Here is a 19273-nt window from a genome sequence, read left to right as displayed (position 1 = left end):
CAGGGAGATGTCAGCACAGGTGGGCCAAAGAAGTAGGTTTTAAGGGCTGACTTCAAAGACAATTAGAGAGGTGGGGTAGATCAGAGAGGGGATTCCAGTGCTTAGTATAATGGTGGAGAGATTAAAATCAGGGGCACTGTCAAGGTGGGAAATGGAAGAGTGCAGTGATTGGAGGGTTATTGGGCTGGAGGAGGTTACAGAGACAAGGAGAGGTGAAGACACAGTGGGATTTGAAATAAAAGGATATAAGTTTTGAGATGAAGACATTGCTCCACTAGTACCCCTTGAAGGATAGCAAACACAGGGGTGATGAGTGGATGGGACTTCTCTGCTTAACTTGCTCTGAGCTTTAAGATTGAGGCTTGAGGGCGGGCCAATTGGGAGTGCTTTGGAACACTTGTGTCTCAAGTTAAGAAAGATAAGGCTAAGTGTTGTAGCAGTTGAGCTAAGGCTGGAATCAGTTAATGTTATTGATGTGGAAATCGGCTGCCTTAGCTACGGTATGGATTTGTGACCATACTGGATTAAATACATTGCCAAGGTTACGAGCCTCTGACAGGGATGGCATCAGAGGCTGGGGAACTGAGTATGCTGCAGGGATTGGAATGAATGGCTGTGGTCTTCCAGATATTTATCTAGAGGAAATTTCTGCTCATCCTGTCCTGAATATTGGACAAGAAATCTGACAAATCAGAGAGGGGAGGTTTACTGAAGCTGGCTGCTGTCAATGTGAATACTGAAACTGAGAATGAGTTTCAGATGATACAACCTGGGAGAATAAGGGGCCGTGGACAAATCTTTCAGGCACGTCAGAGATAATCGTTCCTAATTGGGAAGAGAAGCCATTACAACTAGACAGATATTTAAGGAAACTAGTGAATGTGGTCCCAACCAGATACAAGACAGGAGCGAAGTGTTGAAGGAGAATGACTTGGTGGACCATGTTAAAGACTCACATTGTCACAGGATGGCATAATTCATATCATGCGTCCTTGTCGGTGGTTGTTAGTTGAGTTTGTACATAGAAAGGCATTAGATTGGTGCCAAATCATTGGGTGTCAATAGTCACGCTGTGATAGCAAGGCGTGGGCATGATTATATTAAATAGCATATAAAGGATGGACTGGGCCAGTAGCCAACTTGAAGAGCTAAATTCAACTCACGCCAAACACAAGAGACTGGCAAGGATGTGGGGTGTACCTATAAATGTCTCGAGCCATCCCAAAGTCTCCAATTTTAGCTGTTCGGCTGGGTCCAGTGCAGGTTAATAAACAATTCCTTGCAGCAATATCCCTGAGGGGAACCAGCCAGAAAACAGAGTTAGATAAATCTGACACCAATATGTTGTACACTATCAAAGTGACTTGAACTACAGTTGGTATTGGTTTATTATTGTCACTTGTACCGAGGTACAGTGAAAATAATAAACCAAAATAAAAAACCTGTCTTGCATACCGATCGTACAGGTCAATTCATTACACAGTGCAGTTACATTGAGTTATAATAACATGCAGAACAACAGTAATAACAGGGGTTGTAGACATACCAAAAATAATGAGGAAAATGTGCAGTAATAATAATGGATAGGACTGCTGTAATAAAATGGGCAGAAGTACTGTAATAACAGTGGCCATTCAATAATAACAGGCTCAACAAAGCAGTAAGAATAGCCATAACTATTAATAGCTGAATATAATTGCAGAACTAACAATGGGCACAGTTACAATAAAAACAATGGGAACTACAGTTATCACATTGATCACAACCACAACAACACTAATAGATATAGCCACGGCAAAAGACAAAGATTAGAACTCTATTCTTAACTGGCCCCTTGTTTCCACTCCAGTTTTGCGGGTTTTTGAAGCGGCTGATGAGGCCAATGTGGGAACTGTCAATTCTTTCACATATGGAGTGGGTGGTGCCTGATAGGATGGGTATTGAGCAGTTTGTGAAGTGGTGCGTTCCTTCTACCACTTACATAAAGCTTCTGATACATGGTACTCAAAACCGACTGAATTCTTGCTCTCTGCTTTGAGAGGTCATGGGCCAGAGATAAGATATCTTTATTAGTCACATGTACATCGAAACACACAGTGAAATGCATCTTTTGCGTAGAGTGTTCTGGGGGCAGCCCGCAAGTGTCGCCATGCTTCCGGTGCCAACATAGCATGCCCACAACTCCCTAAACGCGTACGTCTTTTGGAAAGTGGGAGGAAACCTCAGTGGGGATGTTGCATTTCTTCAAGGAAGCTATGAGACCATCCTTGAATCTTCTCCTCTGTCCACCTGGTAGTCTCTTCCTGTGACAGAGCTTGGAATAAATTGTCTTATTCTGGAGTCATGCTAACAACATTGTGTGCCCAACAAAGTTAACTGAGTGTGATTGGGGCCTCAATGATGGGAGTGTTGGCATGGGAGAGGATGCTGACATTAGTTTGCATATTCTTCCAGTGAATTGGGCGGCTTTTGCAGAGAGAACATTGTTGGTGTCTTTCCAGTGCCTTGAAGTGCCTGCTGTAGGTAGTCCAGTTCTCAGAAGTATATAGGTGGGGGACGGAGGGGGGGAAGGCGGAGAATTACTTTTGCCCAAAAGGTGATCAGTTCTGTGCCAGGTTTGAGGTCTTCAAACTCCCTTTTCCTCAGTTGACCAAAGACAAAAACAATGGCCATAAGTACAGGTCCTCCCTAGCCGACAAACGCCCGACTTATGTACATCCCATACATACAAACGAGCATTTGGGACACCAGCGGGATGGATTTGCTGGTTGCTGTGGGGCTGCAGGCATCTTCTGCCCTGTGGAACTCAGTTCACAGCCGCATTTCCGACTTGCGGACTGTCCGGGTTACAAACAGTTCTCAGGAACAGAACCCTGCCATAACCTGGGGAGGACCCTGTACAGGTATAACTACAGTGATAAAAAAAGGCACACCTTCACCAGTTACAAAGGATGTAACCAAAGCAAAAACAACTGATACAATTCATTAAAGTAAAATCTAATTTCTTCAGCCTGATAAAGATTCCATAGCTGACATCATTACCAACCTGTGAATGAAATGATTGTCTTCCAGATATTTGCAACCACAAGCTATATCTTTGGCCATGTTCAGAAGGTCCAGCATTGTCATTGTGGATGTGTGTGCCTGAAATAAAGAAATAAATGACACTGATGTGAAATGGTTCCCTGCATTTAATTTGGTCTGAGGATAAGCCTTTGAATTTAGACAAATTAGTCAGTAGCAACAACTGGGAGTCAAACTACATAACTTGTACTATGATCATAGGACTCAAGAATATAATTATGTATTGGTTTAGAGTACTTGGATACTTGATGGATTTCTAAAAGAATATAAATGAAAAGCAGAGAAGTTTAAGCATAAGACCATAAGATATAGGAGCAGAATTAGACCATTTGGTCCATTGCGTTTGCTCCGCCATTCAATCATAGCTGATTTTTTTTCAACCCCATTCTCTTGCCTTTTCCCCATAACCCTTAACCCCCCTTAACCACCCCCCCCCCCCCCCCGGCTTACCAATCAACAACCTATCAATCTCTGTCTTAAATACACCCAATGACTTGGCTTCCACAGCCCTCTGTGGCAATGAATTCCACAGATTCACCACCCTCTGGCTGAAGAAATTCCTCCTCATCTCAGTTCAAAAGGGATGTCCCTTTATTCTGAGGCTGTGCCCCCGGATCCGAGACTCTCCTTATGGAAAGATCCTCTCCATGTCCACTCTATCCAGGCCTATTTAGGTTAACATATATTCGCAAAAGCTCAGAGAGGCATTCGGGAAGGTGCAGAGAAAATGTACAGGAGGTGTCAGAACTTAAAAGGTATAATGATCAGAAAATCTCAGCGAGCTGGGTCCTTAGGAAAGAGAAGGCCGAAGAGACCTGATATGTGCCTTTACAATTATGAAGAGAGTCGTTTGAATAGAAATAAAAATGCTTACTTTTGTGGGGAAAATCAAAACCAGGTGGGGAGTGCTAAAAGTGCTATGTAATATTAATTGCACATTGTACAGCGCTTCGGAAATGAATTTCAGAAGGAGAGTATAAAGCTGCTACTTAGTGTGTTTATCTTACTGATTGGTTTTGAACATCCAGGCAATAAATTCAATTAGGAATTAAGAATTAAAAATTGTCAACCAGAGAGTAGTTTGAATGAGGGATTTTCTGACACATGCTCTGGTTGATGTGAACAGAAGATGCATTTAGAGGGGTGTTGGATATTCACATGAGGGAGAAAGGAATTGAAAGAAATATAAACAGAATTAGATGAAATGGCTGGAGGTTCAACCAGGGATGACCTGACAGCTATTTGTATTTATGACTCCTGGTTCTGAACTGAGTGGAAACATCTCTTTATTTATCCAATCAACCCCTTTCATAATTGTAACAGCACCTATTAGGGAACCTCTTGGCCTTCTTTCCAGAAACCCAGCCTGATCATTATAACTTCTCAGTTCTGGCTTGTAAATCTTCTTTGAACTTTCTTGTGAAGCAGGAACAGCAGGGCAGACAGATGGGCCAAATTGTTCCATTACATTGTTCATTGATCAGGGGTGGCACAATGGCACAGCTGGTAGAGCTGCTGCTCCATGGTGCCAGAGAACTGGGTTCATTTCCGACCTTGGGTGCTGTCTGTGTGGAGTTTGCACGCTCTCCCTGTGACTGCATGGGTTTCCCCTGGGTGCTCCAGTTTCTTCCCACATCCCAAAGACATATGGGTGAGTAGTTTAACTGGCTGCTATAAATTGCCCCTAGCATGTGGATGAGTGTTAGAATCTGGGGGATAGTTGATGGGAATGCGGGAGAGAATAAAATGTTATTAGTATAGGATTGGTATAAATGGGTGTTTGATGGTTACGTGGACAGTGGATCAAAGAGCCTGTTTCCATGCTGCATGACTCTATTTCACCAAAATACTGTAATTCAACTGGACTGATTGTAAGCAGGCTGCTCAAGTAAGTTGGAGTATAATTAATAAACAGTTGTGTAAATGTTCACGCATTTCCTTCTATGGTGGTGAAATGGTTTCTTTGCAATAACTTGGCATTGAAGAGTCTTAGTCCGTCAAATACTTGAGGGCTCAGTTAATATGGAAGCCTTAGTAATATGGGAATTTGTGAGCCTTATTTCACCCCAACAAAGTGGAAATATTTCTTTGTAGGTGCTGACATTGAGGGTGCAGTTGGTCTTATCTTAAAGCTCACAACCTTCTTTCTTTCACTCTGTTGACTCACCCTGTTGACACAGGGTGGGTCAACAATGTTCTGGCAGGCAGCCTCGGAACGGGGGAACCAAAATCTTACCTTGAACTTAGCTTTGTGCCCAGAAAAATAACAAGTTGCCCATCCACAAACCAAAAAGAGCAGGGAATTCCCGGTCATATCTGTGAAACTTGAAACGTTGGTCGCTAAAGGAGGACCTCAGTTTTCCTTAGCCTCCTGATCTTGGATGTTCCTCCACTCTCAAATGCTAATCTCCCCACTTCCGAACTGCTGACCTCCCTGCTCCCATATTCCACCTCACTCACACCAACTGATGTCCCAATCACCCAGCCTCCCACCCCTTCCTAACTCCCAACCTCAACTCTGCCAAATGCCAACTTCCCCACCTCCTCTAAATACCTAATGTCGACCTCCCCTACCTTCATTGCTAAATTTTGCCCACTCTTATTTATTGAACTTTACAAGTCTATATATGAGACCGGAGTTGTGGGTGCTGGGACCACCAGCCATTTGGTCAGCTGCTGAGCAGGGGTTAAGGAATAATTGGTGAGTCTGGCATTGCCAGGTTCTTCATCAAGTTTTCTAATGGATATTATCCTACCTTAATACATCCCCATTAATATCAGCACCATGATCTTGGCCTTGAGAACTACCATCAAATGACATTGAGGGGCCATGCTGTTAAATTAGAGCTAAGGCATCCAGGAGAAAAATCAGGAAACACTTGAAGTGTGGAAGATCTTCCTCTCCCAAAGGGATGTAAATTGCAGCTTTCGAGACTGAGAGTGAGAGATTTTCGTTCAGTAATAAAGAAGCACAGATCAACCATGATCTAACTGAGCAGTGTGTAAGGTTTAAGGTTGAAGGACCTCTTCCCGTTTCTATATTCCTTTTCGATATCCAATTAATTTCTGCTGAGCAAATCCTGAGAACCAATTTCATCCTCATACGTCGTCTTGCTATTAGAGAGAAAATAAAATAATACATCACATGAGGAAAGCGGAGGGGGGGGGGATGGTGTTGTTGAATTATTTACTGGCCATGTTTGTGTTTGACAACTGCTTAAGCCCAGCTGAAATCTGTCACCTGCTTTTCCAGGGGGTGAACCACACAAGAAACATTACAAACATTTGCTTTAGTGCTTACAGCTTTAGGCCTGTTTTCTCTGAGAAAAGTCTTCATGTCTCCTCCGGACATAAGTTCCAGTAGGATAAATCGAGGCAGGGCTTGGAGACTCACACCGATACACTGGACAATATTTTGATGGTTAAACTTGCTATTAAAGAGAATAAGGAAATAATATATAGTCAAAATACAAAGAATATTGAATACTAAGGGAACACTAGTGGTGATAAAATATCTCACGTGACTGGCATCTTTGAATAAAGAAGAGGAAAGGATTATGGCTCCATTGAAGCTTTCATTCAGATTGAATTTTTTTTTGGATTACTTCTGTATTAAATGTTGATGGAGAGCTTACAAATATATCCATACTACAAACCCCTTCTTACCAGTGGTATAGAACAAATTTACAGTAATTAGCAAAAGAACTAGAGGGAAGATGAGAAGAATTATTTTTAATCACAACAAATTGTTATGATTGGGATCGCTTTGCCTAAAAAGATGTTGGAAGCCGATTTAATAATGGTTTTCAAAAAGGGAACTGAGTACTTGTCTGAAGAAAAGAAAACAAATTAAGAGCTATATTAGGATGGGAGACATTCTGTCAAGGCAGAGCATGTAGGGGAGAAAATTGGGTAAAACAAGATCAAGTTATAGAACAAACTAAATTTGGGAGCTAGATCTAGATCTGTTTATAAGGAAGGGCATTTCAGAAGTAAGCTTCTGTGGAGGATGCATTCAATGAAGCTTCACTCACAGTCTCCCATCTGACTGGAGGAGAGAGCAGGCTGAAGAAGTGGCAGACAGGACTACATGTTCACTTACCCCCCTTTGAATTTACCTTTTCATCCTAGTTACCCCTCACTGATTTACCGACAGTCACCCATTCAAATGTAAAATGTGCAACTTCTGACCTGTTCTAAACCTTCAACGGATCAGAAGGCACAAGAGCAGAGTTGTCACTGTTACCTGATAATTAAGGCCTCCATCAAGAAATCCATTTCATCTTGCTCGGAGCAGATTTCTGGAAGAGTCTGTGATTGGTAACAAAGTGCAGCAATATGTCAGCAGTTAAGAATTAGGAATCCAAGGATTTAATGATAGGAGGAATGGACCATGGGCCTCATTTAGCCCCATTCCCATCCCATTCTTATACTTCTTATATTTAATTATATTTATTCTCCTAGTTGTAAAATTTCTCAAGCTCAGTCCTGAATATACAGAAAAATGAAGCATCTCTAGTCCAATGCATAATACAACCACAGAGATTCACAACTCTTTGTATTAAAAAACATCTCATTTAAGTCCTAAATAGCTGATTGCTTGCCTTGAGACTATGACCCCTACTTAGCTATACCATAGACTCACAGAGTCATACAGCACAAAAACAGGCCCTTCAGCCCACCATGTCCACGCTGACCATCTTACTTATCTATACAAGTTCCATTAAGTTGCATTTTATTCTATGGCTTTCTATTCATGAAAATTCAAATGCTTGTCCAGATGCATCTTAAATGTTCTGAGAGTAACTGTGCCCACCACCTTCTCAGGCAGTGTGTTCCAGGTTCTAAGCACTCTCTGTGTGAAAATATTCCTCCTCAGGTCCCCTCTAAACCTTCTAATCTCACTTTATTAGCTATCCCCACTTGCTTTAGACACCTCACCCAAGAGAAAATGATTCATACTATCTACCCTATTAACCTCTTAATTTTGTTCACTTTCTTATATTCTATATTTAGAGAAAATATCCTTCCAGTGTCTACCCTGTCAAGCTTACAGAAAATCTTCTGTTGTAATGAGATCATTTTATTCTTTTAAATTTCAAAGAATATAGTTTCATTCTCCTCAATCTCTCCTCAAAAGATAGTCCTCTCATTCCAATAAATAATGTAGTGAACCTTCATCACAGTATGTCTAAAACAAGTATAACCTTACTTAAAGAAATATGCAAAAACTAAAGGCAGTACACAACATGTGATATCACCAAAGTAATACACATTTGCATCATCTTTATTCTTATATTCCTTTTCCCAGGCAACATGGGCCAACCTACCACTTGTTGTCCCTGCATGCTAATATACAATGACATCCAAATTCCTCTGATTACCAAGATTTATCATTCCCTCTCTTTCTGAAAATTTTTCTCATTCTTCCTCTCAAAGTGGATAATTTCACATGTCCTCATATCCATCTGCCACCTTCTTGCCCATTCATTTAACGGCCACCCCCCCCCCCCCCCCCCCTTGCTTCCACCTCACACTTGTTTTCCCTGGGTTTCTGTGTTACGAGTAAACTTGGCTAGTTTCCTCATCTCAGCAACCAAGATCTGAAGGATAAGTTCTTTACAGAGAGAGTGGTGAATATCTGGAAATGAACTGCCAGAGGAAGTGGTAGAGGCAGGCATGATTACAATGTTTAAAGAGCTTTTGGACAGGTACTTGGATAGGAAAAGTGTAAAGGGATACAGGCCTAATGTGGGCAAATGGGATCAAGGTAGATAGGCTTCACGGTCAGCATGGATGAGGTGTGCCAAGAGGGCCTTCTCTGTGCTGTACATTTCTATGGTTCTATGTTACAGAATGGAAATAGCTTATTTATTACTCCTTGCAACATTCTGTTAGTTACACCCTACTAATCCAAAAATTACCTTTTTATTTCTCATCTAATTTTTTATTTCTCATTGACCAGTCCTTAATCCATCCAAATGTGTTACCCATAATCTTAAGAGTCTCAATCTCGTTTGTAAACCTAATCGCCTATCCTTCCATCAGAAAAAGAACTGGAAAAGTCTATCACTAACCTTGATCGCCACTTGTAAAGGGACAGATTCACCACCAATTCCAACCACGTGGCCCTCATACACCTCACCAAAAGCACCATGACCAAGAGCCCTAAGGAACAAAATATGAATGAATGCAGGGTTAAGGTTGTAAAATGGACCTTGTTATCAAGTTGTATTTCATCTATATTGTTAAACGCCAGAGGCCACAACTTCTCAGTCAATGTGTGGATCCAGTGGCGAGGTCGGTGTAAGTCAGTCCATCGCACTCTTGGATTCCCCTCGCCATGATTTCACATCCGTTCACCAGCAATGAACAGAAGGTCATTGGCCCACAACCTCCACATCTGACCTCTCAGTGGAGCTTTTGCAATATTGTCAAGGCTTTCTTTCATGAATCTATACTTGCATGGTCTCAAGCACAGGCAAAGTCATCTCTCACGAGTTCCTTGTATTCCTCATCACCCACGTCCTCCCATCCAGGTTCACACCCACTTCCTTCTGTGTTAGGTCCCAGTTCTAAGCAAGCTGACCTCTAGCAGATATCTAGCTGATGCCTTGCCCCAGAGAACTGGCAAAATGTCTGTTGAGTATGAATCTGCAGTCTTCTCTCATGGGATGGGGTCTGCAATCATGCTCGCACCACTGCCACACTGACACTGACTGTTCAAGCATTCAGTCCAGGCAGCATTATGGGTTGTGATGTCCAGATCAGAGCTGTACAGGCCTACTGCTGCTGTGTTATGGCCTTTCACAGCCATCTGCAACCTCCCCCACTCCAGAGTAACAGCCACACACTGGAGGAGCACTGCTTAAAAGGAGAGGAACAGACATTGACACGTGGAAGGCAGGCTCTAAGCGTATACACAAAGGTGATGAGTCAGTGACTGAATGGTTTCGCTCTTGCTTGGAGTTTTAAATCGTTGAGTTGCTTGGATGTGGCTTTCATGGTTTGTTGCAAAACTAGACACAAACAATAACAGAAGGACACAAGAACAACGTCAGTATTAGGTTTCTGGTTACTCTTTGTCAATCCATATCTGTTCTTTAATTTCACCTATGTGCCTTTGATTGGGCATTCAGACCATATGTGCATGCACTCTGTGTTTTCTGTGCAGATACATCATATTTGTGGAAGATCTCAATCAAAAGTTAAGCAATAAAAGTTTGCAACTATGTTTCTCTATTCTTTTTATGCTAGAATTCAGTTGTGGGGTCCATAAAAAACATCTGCTCTACACTTGCATTTCTAGACTGCTGATGAGTATATCGGGACTAGCATGAGTTGACCATCATTCATCTGATCTTGTAGAGTTATTCAAAGGATTCTCAGGGGTCAGTCATCCTCTACAACCTATACAGTTCCCATACTACTTGAATAGAGATCCCATAAGACTAGTTGTTGTCAACAGTTGAGGTCAGTACTTTTGAGAAGAGTTTATACTAATTACAACCAGAAATGTATTAACTGGAGTAACACAGACTGTAATTAATATCTGTGCACTTTTTTGTTTATGTATGCATCTAATTTTCCTTGAAGCAGTTTTTAAATTTGTATAAAAACATTTGGGACATCCGAAAGCATTCTTGCCGAAGGCACCTAAGTATTGTTTTCCTAAGAGATGAGAAGGGTTCAAAACCAGGAAGGCTTTTGACTGAGTAAGAAGGAAGAAACTGTTTTTGCTAGCAGGTGACCTATTAACTAGTAGTCAAGGGTTTAAGGTAATTTGCACTGGTGTGAACACTGTGGTAAGGCAAGGGTTAAGATAGCGTGCAGGCAGAGATGGTTGAGCAAAGTCCTTGAGAGCATAGCTCCTGTTTGTACAGCATGGGACCCGAGGTCACCAGGCATACCAAGACAAGATAAGGAGGCAAACAAAGGACTGCAAGGCACACACTGACTATTGGACAATTATTTTACTAACTCTGAGGTATTATTGGCCATTAACATGTAGTTTTTATTGGTCATTAACACCCATATTAATGGAATGTGATTGGTATTTTATGTATGCAAATGAGGGATTCTGAGATGCCCAAAGATTTTAATTGGTCGATATCTGTTTAAAAAAGACAACTTTGTTGAAACTTCAGAATGGTTCAGTGACAGGGGCTGGGTTGTTCTCCTTGTGCACAAGCAAATAAAGTGTGATTGAGAAATGAGTGCAAGTTGTCAGAGTCCAGTTAATATTGGTAATGACACTGGGTTGTGGGTGAGGTGGATGCGGAGTTGCAGTGATCTATAGTGCATTGCCTGAGTGCATGGAGGAAGTTCAGTAACTTCCAACAGGAATGAAAAGTGGAGAGGCAATGAGGAAAGGACAGGTTGGAATGAATCTCATTGGATATGGGTAAGATGGGCTGAATAACCTGGCGTGGAGGAGTTGGTGATTCTTGGCAGCTCTCATGTCACCCACCTCAGCAAAGAGATGTTTCTCCTGGGCACCTCCCTGAGTTTGTTGAGTGCTGCCACCTTGCCCGCGAAGCAGTAGTTGGGGTTGTAATCCGTCATGATGGTTGAGGTCCTGATCTTGCTCAGCTTGTACTCCGAGCTCTGCAGCTTTACTCTCACCGCCGCCAGCCTGTTGTTCTTGCGATAGTAAACTGCCATGGAAACAACAGAACCATCGATCAGGGGCTGACTTGCACTGTGCCATGCACACCAAGCACTTCGCACAGGCCAACTGGTAGACACACCCTTATGCATGTGACGCATGCAAATATACATATCCACACACTGGGCAAGGGCTGCAGTTTGCAATGCCCCAGTTGCAGCAGTTCTGGGCTTGTATCCATGTTTTATGTCATAGGTTTTCTGCATTTCAACAGTGACTCCACTTCAGAAATATTTCACTGACTGCAAGCACTCTTGGATGTCTCAAGCGTTGTGAAGGGTGGTGCAGAAGGACAAATCCTTCTTTTTGTTCTCTCTTTCAACACAAAGAAGAACAGATCCCTGAATACTTAAGAACTTTAATGATGAGGAGCCTCTCCTATGTGAGTCCAGCAGCACCAAAGTCATTTGTGGCTCGGTGGCAGCACCTTGCCTCTGATTCAGAACATTGTGTGCAATTCCCACTCCGTCAACCAACATCACAAGAGAAGTAAAACCCTGGGTGGACCAGTTATTGTTACCTTGCAGCTTGTGGAACCCTTGTAAGTTGCATTCCCTTTATAACAACAGTGAATATACTTTAAATGCACTTCATGAGATATGAAGTGCTTTGAGATAGTCTGAGTGTGAATGGTGCTGTAAAAATGCAATCTGTAAAAATGCAATCTCTCTTCAATTTATTTTCTAAGTGTTCAGTAACCACATTAAAATCTTAAATTTTTCTGACGATCGATTTATGCTTTTGCTAAGTGAATATCTTGTTAAGTCGAAATGGTTTCACTTAAAGAATTTATAAACATAAGTTATGGAAGCGGGAATTGGCCAATTTGGTTCCTCATTCCTGTTCTGGCATTCAGTAAGGTCATTTATCTCATTGGCACTTTCCTGCACTAACCCCATATCTGTTGATTACCTAACATCCAAAATTTATTGATTTCTATCTTGAATATCTGTTCAGCCCCATAATAATGAACATTGACATCAGCTCTTCTTACTCTAAACTCTCCGGAGAATAGGCCCTGTTTGCTTTAATAAACAGACTTGCCATCCTAGGAATCATAAACGCTGACTCTGTTGATTAAGAATGTCATTTCCAATAGAAATACATCAATTTTCTTTTGAAACCTTGCAACTTTATTTCTACTTGACTTTAGGGTAGCAGCTCCAACTAGGGCAGTGAATGCCAGGCAGAGATCGTAGGGAGGAACAACAATACTCGGAAACAGGAGAGAGAGTCACTGACTGCTACACAAGAGGATAAAGGTAACAGTGATTGGCGAGTGGACGTGTTCTGAATTCTCCACTGCACATCATTCCAGCTTCTAGGTGACAGGGAGCATTTTAGAAACCAATTACTCTCTTTTTTTTATGACACGGAAGGAGAGCATTCAGCCCATCGAGTCTATGCTGACTCTCAACATTCCCATCAGTGCCATTCCCCCATTAATTTTCTTGTCACATTTTTTTTGCCCATCCATCCCCCTCTGATTCTTCTACACTAGTGGGAACTTACAGTGGCCAATGGACACACCAGCACATCATTGGAATGAAACCCTCACAGTCACAGGGAGAACATGCCAACTCCATAAAGGCACCAGCTGATTAATATAAAATAATGCAATGTTGAGTGTTAAACACCATTTAACACAGCAGGAATTGGGATGAAATATTAGGAGCATTGTTCCTTCTCTAAGTGCCCCCCTCAAGCCATGCAATGGCCTCACCTATTCAGAGACACTATCAAAACTCCATCCCATGCCGAATCTCATGAGTGTGGGTCGGTCATGGTCCTTATAAAAAAATGAGATTCCTGCGGTTTCTGAGTTCCAGTCTGTTCAATTAAACTTCTTAAAAGTAAGTTGATTGCAGTCATCCTTAAGGTTGCTAAAGTACCCAATGCCTCATTGCCCACACATTTGTGGGTTAACTGAGTGACTTTTCCTGTCACTAATATACTTCACCAATCTTGGTTGCTTTTCCTGCAGAAACTGACAAGGATAGGGAAAGGAAGGATTGGCTTGATTTAGTTGAAGAGGAAGACTTCACAAGGAGGCAACAAACAGAGCTGCAGCAATCACGGAGGCACCTTGTCCCACCCTAGGACTCAGGCTTATTTGGCTGCAAGAAACTGCAGAGAGTTGTGGACACAGCCTAGCACATCATGGACACCAGCCTCCCCTCCTTTGACTCTGTCTTTACCTCTTGCTGTCTTGGTGAAGCAGCCAGCATAATCAAAGACCCCACCCACCCGGGTCATTCTCTCTTCTCTACTCTTCCATCAGGTAGAAGATACAGGAGCCTGGGGCACGTACCACCAGACTTAAGGACAGCTTCTACCCCACTGTGATAAGACTATTGAATGGTTCCCTTATACAATGAGATGGACTATGACCTCACGATCTACCTTGTTGTGACCTTGCACCTTATTGCACTGCACTTCCTCTGTAGCTGTGACACTTTACTCTGTACTGTCATTGTTTTTACCTGTACTACATCAATGCACTCTGTACTAACTCAATGTAACTGCACTGTGTAGTGAATTGACCTGTACAATAGGTATGCAAGACAAGTTTTTCACTGTACCTGGGTACAAGTGACAATAATAAACCAATACCTTGCACCAGAGACATTGGAATAAGTGTAGCCCATCCTGCCCCAAGCCCCCCTCTGCCGACTAATTCTTCCTTGAACCTGGATGGAATGGACTGAAACAATGCATTTAGCTATGTCAGATTTCGTAACTTGAGCAAATACCTTTTCTGCACAGCCACACAAGAGAAGACAACTCATAAAATAATAGAGATTTACAGATGGTGGCCATTTGGCCAATCATGTCCATGTTGACGATAAAATGGTGCTTCTTCTATCACTACCAATTTTGGTCTTAAAGTACCCATTTAGGTGCACTTTAAATGTGATGAGGGCAGGACATGAAGAAGCAGTATTAGTTCATGTCTAACCTATACCACAATTACATTTATATGCCCTTGATAGTCTTACCAGCAAAATCCATTGACCATAGGCTTGAATGCTCAACTGTAGCAGGACCTCAGCCTTCAGAGCAGAGAATTTTAGTATTGTTCTGTCCTTAATGTTTAAAAAAAAGTACTAGCTTTTTTTTCTCCTAAATAGTTCTGATTTTATTCTTCTCACTCTCGGCTACTCTAGCAGGTGGAGTCGTTTCTCTCTATGTACACTATTGCATTGATTCTTTAACATATTAATTCACATTCATGTCACATTTCAGTCACCTATTCTCCAGGGAATACAAGGCTACTTAATGCAACTTGAACATGAATTGAAAGCCCATGATATTAATGCCAGGAGTCCTGAAGCCCACAGGTTAAAATGTAATGGCAAAGGTATAGAATTTCTGCAACCAGGTGAATTGGAATAACTTTCCCAAAGTAGGATCACTGGACCCTACATATCTCCACTGTCTCATTTCCAGCATCCTGCCCACTCCTGCTGTGGCCACAACTTCCCCATTGGTGATGGGTTGCCGCCTTTGTAGATTGTATGCTCCCAGGCCAGGTATATACAGGCCATTCTTTTCATGCTAATAGTCTGCTGATGTCAAGAAAACAGACAAGTTCTGCAAACCCGCGGCAAAGATTGAAGACATCATTTGGGCTGAGTCCTTGGTGCAACTCTGAGGGACAGCCTCGATCTTTCAGTGAAGATTAAACCGAGGTCCTGTCTGCTCTCCCTGGTGAATGACCCCAATACTGGTTTTGAAGTAGGGGCATTCTCCCTAATATCCAGACCAATATTTATCACTCAAGCAACAGCTAAATGGAAAGTCATTATTATATTATCGTATGGCAAATTTTGCCGGGTGCAAATTGGCTTGTTTTCTCCATTAAAACAATTGCTATACTTTAAAAAAATGTATTTTCCTCACTGTAAAAAGATGTGAAAAGTCGTAAGGGAATAGAAGGTGATATGAACAATAACATTCATGTACCACTGTGGTAACATATTGAAGAAAAATGTAGCAATAGGTTATGAAAACATAAATCTTTCTTTTTAACCTGCCAACAAATAACATTCAAGCTCATGAGGCCTTGTCCACCACTCTGTGCTCTCTTGCTTTTATTTGACAAGCAGAGTCTTCTAATTTCAATTAAGTAGGCAAAGGAAATTCAAACAACTCTATGCTAAAAGCGAGAGTGAAGAAGGTAACTATTGATTCATAAGTCTCCCACAAGTTGCGGGTAAACTTAGAGTTTAGTTGAAAATAGAAAATATTTAGAAAATCAGAATCAACCAACCTAGGTTCACTAAAGGCAGTTTGTGCTTAGCAAATTCAATAGTGTTTCTTTGAAAAAAATACCAAACTGGTGATAAGGTTAATTGCTTATAATGCAGGAAATCATTCAGCCCATTGTGTTCATATCGGCTTCCTACAGATCACTGCATCATTTCCATTTTCCCTCTCCATATTTCACTGTAAATTAGTCCCTAATGTAGGCAAGTGGCAAGAAGAAGAATAACAGTGGAGCTGACAGCCACATATAAGAGAGAATAAAACCCGAGAATAAAACTCCACACAGATAGGGCCAGAAGTCAGGATCAAACTCAGGTCCCTGGAGCTGTAAGTCAACTGCTGCGTTGTCATGTTTCCCAATGAAACAAATATCTACAGATTTTCATAGAATGTTTTACACAGAACAAACAGCATGAAACAGGTCTGCACTGGCGCCACTAAACAATGTGTGTTTTTACAGGGCATTTAACGTAATAAACTGTCCCATAGGGAGCCAACATACACGACCTGCAGTTAATAGGATAGTGCTCAAAAAGACAGACCTAAAGGAGCAGTAGGGAGATGAAAGGGTTGGAGGAGAATAGTTTGAGGAGCTAAATTCCAGAGCCTAGAATTAAATTAATTAATAAAATTAGAATTAAATTAATAAAATTAGAATTAAATTAATTAGTTAAAATAGAATTAATTAGCTGAAGGCACAACCTTAAATTGCAGGATGATAAAAATTGGGTGTCTGTAACAAGTCCATCGGGTCTGAGGCTGGCTAAGGCAGAAAGGTTGAAGTGAGACAATCGAAGGACTTACAGAGAAGGATGAGAATTTTTAACCCTCCTCAATATTTCTTTTCCTGGCACTTCCCCATTGGCTGGAAGCCTTCAGGAACCTCCAGGGACAGGCTGCCTCCAAACTTCCTTCTGTAAGGTTGTAGGATGGCATGAGATCTGAGCAACTGACACCAAAGCTTAGAGGGTGCTGCCTGAGCTTCTAGTGGGTCACTTCAAAAGCCTGCCTGGTTCAGTTCCTACTGAAGCTCCGTCACACTGCCTCAGTTAGACCTGCCATCTGTGTGGAAGCAACAACAGAGCAACAGTGAGGCTTTGAAGTTGTGTTAAATAGAAAATGTTGTTCATTATTTGTTACAGAATGGTAATATGCATTGTTTTTTTTACTTTAACAGAGAACATCCTGCAAATCATGTTTTTTATATCAGAACTATGATTGCACTCTGAAAGTACTTAACTGCGACTTTGAAGTGTTCTGAAGCTCTGAAAGATACTATATCAATGCAAGTCACTCTTGTTTCTTCCTTTAGAAAATGGATGAAGTATTTTTCTTGGGCTTGAGTCAGGATATTCCTCTTATTCATTGATCTGCAGACCTTTAAAGTTCACTGTTTACAGATTCAAAGACATAATGTCTTTTTATTCAGCATTATGCAATATTCTGTGAAGTGGAACACAATGTCAACCATATCTGGGTCACTCCAACAATCTGACCCAGTACAATGGTGGCGCAGTGCTTATGTCACTGAACTAGTAATCTAGTAGGCAGAACTAACAGTCCAGAGACCCAGGTTCAAATCCCACCACTGTAGCAGTGGAAGGAATTGAAACACACACACATACACACACACACACACACACACACACACACGCACAGCTTGTCTTGGTAATGACAATACAAGAATCCATCTGCTTCACTTGTTGTGCTTCAGGGAAAGAAATTTGCTCTCCTTACCTGGTCTGACCTGAACATGATTCCAGACCCACCAATGTGGTTGATTCTTATTTTCCCTTGGAAAATGGCTCAGCAGTTACAGGGCATTTAAAGGTAGTCAATGAATGTTGGCCTTGCCAGCGATTCCCAGCTCTGAAAAATGAATAAATTAACAAGAACTCCTGGAAATGGATCATTCCTATGCCTCTGATGAGACTTCTGCATTGGGACATTAAGGATGCCATCACTCCCAGTCCAAAGCTCCCATAAGAGGATTGCAGGGAAAATTGGATCCTGGATACTTGGAGAGCCCGTGATTGGGCACTCCCAGGATAATCAGATTTTCCCAGCACAGTACCAGACTTGGCAACTTGCTGCAGCCCACTCCCAGTCTGTGCTTCTCTCCACCCCTTTCCAACATAGCCTGAGCTACCCCTCTCTCACCCCACCCTGGCTGAGTCCCAGGCTCCAGGTCTGATAGCTCACAATCGCACGAATCTCAGGCCTGATTCCTTAGCCCTGCCATCTTAAACACCATTGCTGATATTCCCATTCCAGCCTGTTCCCAGTCCCCATTGCTTCCAAAACATCATTGCTGGAAGCCAAACTCCCACACCTCAACATCCAAAACATAACTGGCATTTTCACAAAGTTCCCCACTACCCCGTCCCTCCCCAAAGCCAAAGGATTCACTGTTAATTTTAGACCCAACTCCCTACCATCTAACCATATGGTCAGACTCCAGTGCCAATCCCACACCCTCTCCCACCATCTCCCATGTCCTGCCCTGACCACTGCAGTCTGATTGGCCCTGCAGCCATTGACCATCCACAGCCTGGCCTCCAAAAAGAGTTCTCACTGTCACATTTTCAATGTCAACAATGTGCAACACCAAGTCTGTTGTTCCCAATGTCTAAACACCTTCAGTTCGGAGTGTGGGACAGGATAACATTGGTGCCTGCTTCCATGGCCATCTAGTCGAATTTTGAGGCTCCTTTGCACAGTGGTGAGATAGCAAATAATTAACCTCATCATTGTGAACAAGTTGTCCCATGGTATCACCTCGTAACCTCCTCTTCTTCTATAACCTTCAAGGAAGTCTGTAGTCCTCCAATTGTCCATCTCTGATTTAGCTGTGTAGGTCCAAACTCTGGGAGTCCCTCCCTAAAGCTCTTCACCTCTCTTCTCCAAATTTACCTTAACCTATCCTAACCTTTCTTTAAGTGGCTCAGGATTACATTTGGACCTTGTATCATGGCTGATAACCTGATTCCAACCCCCTCCACCACTTCCAAAACAGGCTGCAGAGATATTGGTGGCTTAATATACAATGAGAGATGGTGAAAGACATTGGTTAGAGAAATATCTACTGTAATTGAGTGGAGAGGTTATTAAAGCCACTGCAAACTCCAGCTACTGCAAATGGATTAGGTAAAGAGATTGTTGTAGTCTTGTATAGGGAGATAATTATACTCCCATGTTTACTGCAGTTAAATAGATGGCTATGGTCACTGAGTAGAGAGCTGGCAAATGCAA

General features: G+C 42.0%; 1 protein-coding gene across 3 annotated transcripts in view; it reads right to left on the bottom strand.

The window, feature by feature from the left end:
• ltk (leukocyte receptor tyrosine kinase) overlaps positions 1–19273 on the bottom strand; it is a 137936-nt gene that overhangs the window by 14027 nt on the left and 104636 nt on the right. For all 3 annotated transcript variants that reach the window (XM_052022499.1, XM_052022489.1, XM_052022508.1), the window contains 6 exons: positions 11555–11741; positions 9162–9252; positions 7331–7395; positions 6386–6515; positions 3047–3144; positions 1201–1293 (listed from right to left, as the gene is read on the bottom strand). In XM_052022499.1, coding sequence (XP_051878459.1) covers positions 1201–1293; positions 3047–3144; positions 6386–6515; positions 7331–7395; positions 9162–9252; positions 11555–11741 — 664 coding nt within the window. The remainder of the gene's footprint in view (positions 1–1200; positions 1294–3046; positions 3145–6385; positions 6516–7330; positions 7396–9161; positions 9253–11554; positions 11742–19273) is intronic.

This window comes from Pristis pectinata, chromosome 1 (genome assembly GCF_009764475.1).
Source record: "Pristis pectinata isolate sPriPec2 chromosome 1, sPriPec2.1.pri, whole genome shotgun sequence".
NCBI classification, from domain to species: Eukaryota; Metazoa; Chordata; class Chondrichthyes; order Rhinopristiformes; family Pristidae; genus Pristis; species Pristis pectinata.
Note: the sequence above shows the minus strand (reverse complement) of the source record. Positions and strands in the feature narration are given on the sequence as shown.